Here is a 5,000-nt window from a genome sequence, read left to right as displayed (position 1 = left end):
TGTTTGTGTGTGTGTGTGCGCTGCTAGAGACTAGTGCTGTTGTGTGTGTGTGTGTGTGTGCGCTGCTAGCGACTGGTTCTATTGTGTGTGTGTATGCTGTGTGTGTTTGTGTGTGCGCTGCTAAAGACTGGTTCTATTGTGTGTGTGTGTGTGTGCACTGCTAGAGACTGGTTCTGTTGTGTGTGTGTGTGTGTGTGCTGCGTGTGTGTGTGCACTGCTAGAGACTGGTTCTGTTGTGTGTGTGTGTGTGTGTGCTGCGTGTGTGTGTGCACTGCTAGAGACTGGTTCTGTTGTGTGTGTGTGTGTGTGTGTGTGCTGCGTGTGTGTGTGCACTGCTAGAGACTGGTTCTGTTGTGTGTGTGTGTGTGTGTGCGTGTATGTGCGTGAGAGGGAGAGAGAAGTGAACTGGGTTGTGATATAATGATTTTGTGGCAGAGGTGTGTGTGTGTGTGTGTGTGTGTGTGTGTGTGCTGCAAGAGACTTGTGCTGTTGTTTGTGTGTGTGTGTGCGCTGCTAGAGACTAGTGCTGTTGTGTGTGTGTGTGTGTGTGCGCTGCTAGCGACTGGTTCTATTGTGTGTGTGTATGCTGTGTGTGTTTGTGTGTGCGCTGCTAAAGACTGGTTCTATTGTGTGTGTGTGTGTGTGCACTGCTAGAGACTGGTTCTGTTGTGTGTGTGTGTGTGTGTGCTGCGTGTGTGTGTGCACTGCTAGAGACTGGTTCTGTTGTGTGTGTGTGTGTGTGTGCTGCGTGTGTGTGTGCACTGCTAGAGACTGGTTCTGTTGTGTGTGTGTGTGTGTGTGTGTGCTGCGTGTGTGTGTGCACTGCTAGAGACTGGTTCTGTTGTGTGTGTGTGTGTGTGTGCTGCGTGTGTGTGTGCACTGCTAGAGACTGGTTCTGTTGTGTGTGTGTGTGTGTGTGCTGTGTGTGTGTGTGCACTGCTAGAGACTGGTTCTGTTGTGTGTGTGTGTGTGTGTGCTGCGTGTGTGTGTGCACTGCTAGAGACTGGTTCTGTTGTGTGTGTGTGTGTGTGTGTGCGCTGCGTGTGTGTGTGCACTGCTAGAGACTGGTTCTGTTGTGTGTGTGTGTGTGTGTGCTGTGTGTGTGTGTGCACTGCTAGAGACTGGTTCTGTTGTGTGTGTGTGTGTGTGTGCTGCGTGTGTGTGTGCACTGCTAGAGACTGGTTCTGTTGTGTGTGTGTGTGTGTGCTGTGTGTGTGTGTGTGCACTGCTAGAGACTGGTTCTGTTGTGTGTGTGTGTGTGTGTGTGTGCTGCGTGTGTGTGTGCACTGCTAGAGACTGGTTCTGTTGTGTGTGTGTGTGTGTGCTGTGTGTGTGTGTGCACTGCTAGAGACTGGTTCTGTTGTGTGTGTGTGTGTGTGTGCTGCGTGTGTGTGTGCACTGCTAGAGACTGGTTCTGTTGTGTGTGTGTGTGTGTGTGTGTGCTGCGTGTGTGTGTGCACTGCTAGAGACTGGTTCTGTTGTGTGTGTGTGTGTGTGTGCTGTGTGTGTGTGTGCACTGCTAGAGACTGGTTCTGTTGTGTGTGTGTGTGTGTGTGCTGCGTGTGTGTGTGCACTGCTAGAGACTGGTTCTGTTGTGTGTGTGTGTGTGTGCTGCGTGTGTGTGTGCACTGCTAGAGACTGGTTCTGTTGTGTGTGTGTGTGTGTGTGCTGTGTGTGTGTGTGCACTGCTAGAGACTGGTTCTGTTGTGTGTGTGTGTGTGTGCTGTGTGTGTGTGTGCACTGCTAGAGACTGGTTCTGTTGTGTGTGTGTGTGTGTGTGTGTGTGTGTCTGCTGCGTGTGTGTGTGCACTGCTAGAGACTGGTTCTGTTGTGTGTGTGTGTGTGTGTGCTGCGTGTGTGTGTGCGCTGCTAGACTGGTGCTGTTGCCATGTTGTTGTTGTTGTTTTTGTTGTGAGTTTTGCAGTATCCTGCTCATGCTCTGTTTGAACTGGTCCCTTTCCCAGCCGCGGTGCTGCAGATGTCTGGAAAACGGACTGACCTTTAGACGCCAGCCCACCCGCGCAACTCTCTCCCACCCACATACTCATCTGTTTGTCCCATCTATAGTCTTTCTCTCTCTCTCTCTCACACACACACACACACACACACACGCACACACACGCACACGCACGCACACACACATACATACACGTACACACACACACACACACAATTACATTCTCAGACTCACACATGCTGCTTACAGATACAGGCACTCGCTCACTCACAGACCCACTCACACACATTTGCACTCACAACAACATATGTGCACACACACACACACACACACACACACATACTGTACACACACACATACACACACACACACGCACACACACACACACACACACGCATACACACACACACATACACACACACAGACACACAGATAGACACATGCATGCATACACATACACACACACACACACAAAGACAGACACATGCATGCATACACACACACACACATAGACACACACATGCATACACACACACACACACACAGACAGACACACGCATACACACACACACACACACACACACACACACACACACACACACACACACACACACACACACACACACACACACAGACAGACACATGCATGCATACACATACACACACATACATACACACACACACACACACACACTCGTTTACAGACCCACCCATTAACATTTGGACTCATGTGCGCACACACACACACACACACACACACACACACACACACACACACACACACACACACACACACACACACACACACACACACACACAGACAGAGGAGGAAAAGAGTGTCCGCTGTCCTGCTAGGATGGAGCTGCTGCCAACAAGGGCCAGTCCTAATAAGGTAGGCCGTTCTGGCTCCCTGTAAATATTCCTTAGGTCTGAGAAAGAGAGCGGGAGAGAGACAGAGGGGGAGAGGGACAGAGAAAGAAGCAGAGAGGGGAGGAAAGGGGGAGGAAGAGGGGAGCGGATGGATTGCAGCCTTATAAGGACAAACCCCAGTGTTTCCCAGGGTTTGGAGCGCTGACCCGCGGCACGCAGCCAGGTCCGCCTCAACGACGCCACACCGCCACCTGCTGGTTAACACACAGCAGTGCACAAATCTAAAAAGTCAAGGCAGTGTGCATAGGAACCACCATTACTGACCACCGTTTTCTTTCTTTCTTTTTCCGGAGTGGATGAGTTTGCCAGTGTATTGAGGTGCCAGTTTACTGGCTTCGTTATATTAATTAAATAAGATGTGATGGAAACAATGACTCAGAGGAAGCTGGACTGTTTGCTTGTCTTACTAAAGCATCCGGTTTATCCCCACTTGAGAAATTGCACTCTTTGTTGACAGAGGTCTTATGATAATAATAGATCTAAATTATAGGCCTACCTAACTTTAGGCTGCTGTACTGCCTTGAAATAAAGAGGTCAGATCCAACAGCCCTTGCTTCTGCAGAAGCGGACCTCTGACACTTACAAAAAAAAACTACAACAGATATAGTTTGATTGAGGTTTATCTGTAAGTGCTGGACTCAAGCCTGCAAGACAGGAAGTGGGCTGCATATTGTCGGGAATAGGAAACAGTTCAGTACAATCTGCATGTTAAAGTTTGACCAGATGCTTCATTAAGATGACAAATCACTTCAATGGCAGACAGATCCGTGCAACAGCTGCGCTGTAGCCAACCCTGGAACGCCCATGATGATGAGAAAGTGCAGGATACATATCCGCAGGGCACGATGAACACTCCCAAGAGACCAATCCCCTTCGCCGCAAATGTACCTCCTCCTGAGAAAAGGGGCATATTCAACATCATCTGGCCTTGAAAGTTTCGCACACAAAAGGCGAATGATAAAACTGTAGACCTATCTTGAAGTCACAGCTGTATTATACATAACTTAAACAACTCACTCCAAGTGGCTGAATCATAGGTTAGTTCTACTGGAATATCTCGAAAACTTTCTCAGCGTAGCGAACGGACTGGCAGTAACACGCCCCATCCCCTCGTTCTGTTGGCAGCAGTTGAGCCCGCCCTCCTCCCCGGACTATGTTGCTTTCGCTCGAACAAAGTTACTGACATCACATGACCCGCCGTAATATAGTAACCTAATATAACCTTTACACCGTAACACTAGTCTTTTAAATGCCCTACAACCCACCTAGGCATACTTTGTGGTATGTTTGTCTACATGTGTGTACACAAACGTCCTGTAACCAGACGCATTTGTTGAGTAAATATCACCGTCTTTTCTCTATGCAGGGGCACATTCCATCCACCGGGTGTTTTTACCGGAGCCGACACACCGCCGCCTTCTTTTCACGTAAGCATGCGATTGTCTCCGTCTGCCTCCCTGTTCCAATATTGCAGGGTGCAGATGCTGGCATCATCATCACACCGATCTGAAGAGGCATCAACATGCCCGGCTGCGTTCGCGTCCGATAATGTGCTCCTCAGTGTGTGTGTGTTGATCTTTACGATATGAAACGGAGGGGAATCTCTGCTGCTTTTGCAGTGGCCATAGCGGTCACTTACATGCTCAGCAAACTTCACAGTTCATACAGATGCTTCTCAAAAAGGAACGTAATTATATGATTTTAAACCGTTTTTTCCCGTGTACAAGGTGCCTGGATTTTAACTATACTATCATATAACAGATCTGTCATAATTTGATGTTGGGATGGGGGCTTTTGTTGTTTCTGTCTGATGTAAGTTTCATGCTATCCTGTTGTCCTCCTGGCCAAGCAGAAGTCAGTGGACGCCCGTGATGGCCAGTGACCCGAACGACCCATACATCTTCACCACGGCAACGCTGCCCCCTGACTCCCGCTTCCTGCCTCCGCTGGCCAATGGGCTCCTGGGATGGAGAGTCTACGCCAGCATAATGCACATGGGTGGGATTTATAACGGACAGGGCGGAGACTGTCACCGTGCCGACGTGCCCTGTCCATTGGCTGTGAAGCTGAGGATGGACGAGGAGGAAGAGGCAACACACAACTACAGCCTGGA

General features: G+C 49.4%; 1 protein-coding gene across 2 annotated transcripts in view; it reads left to right on the top strand.

The window, feature by feature from the left end:
- Nucleotides 1-2,787: 2,787 nt before the first annotated feature.
- Nucleotides 2,788-5,000, top strand: part of pgghg (protein-glucosylgalactosylhydroxylysine glucosidase) — a 12,538-nt gene continuing 10,325 nt past the window's right edge. Inside the window, exons 1-3 of one of the 2 annotated variants that reach the window (XM_076269153.1) lie at nucleotides 2,788-2,849; nucleotides 4,254-4,314; nucleotides 4,740-5,000. The exon at nucleotides 4,740-5,000 is cut by the window's right edge and continues 11 nt beyond it. In XM_076269153.1, the coding sequence (XP_076125268.1) occupies nucleotides 4,759-5,000 (242 nt within the window). In that variant the 5' untranslated portion in view covers nucleotides 2,788-2,849; nucleotides 4,254-4,314; nucleotides 4,740-4,758. Of the gene's footprint in view, nucleotides 2,850-4,134; nucleotides 4,169-4,253; nucleotides 4,315-4,739 lie in introns of those variants that run through there. The other variant, XM_076269160.1, reaches the window with a different exon arrangement.

Source organism: Alosa pseudoharengus, unplaced genomic scaffold, assembly GCF_046254945.1.
Source record: "Alosa pseudoharengus isolate Yale_2024_CS ecotype anadromous, Long Island Sound unplaced genomic scaffold, YU_APseudo_1.1 YU_APseudo_1.1_scf_10, whole genome shotgun sequence".
Lineage (NCBI taxonomy): Eukaryota > Metazoa > Chordata > Actinopteri > Clupeiformes > Clupeidae > Alosa > Alosa pseudoharengus.
Note: the sequence above shows the minus strand (reverse complement) of the source record. Positions and strands in the feature narration are given on the sequence as shown.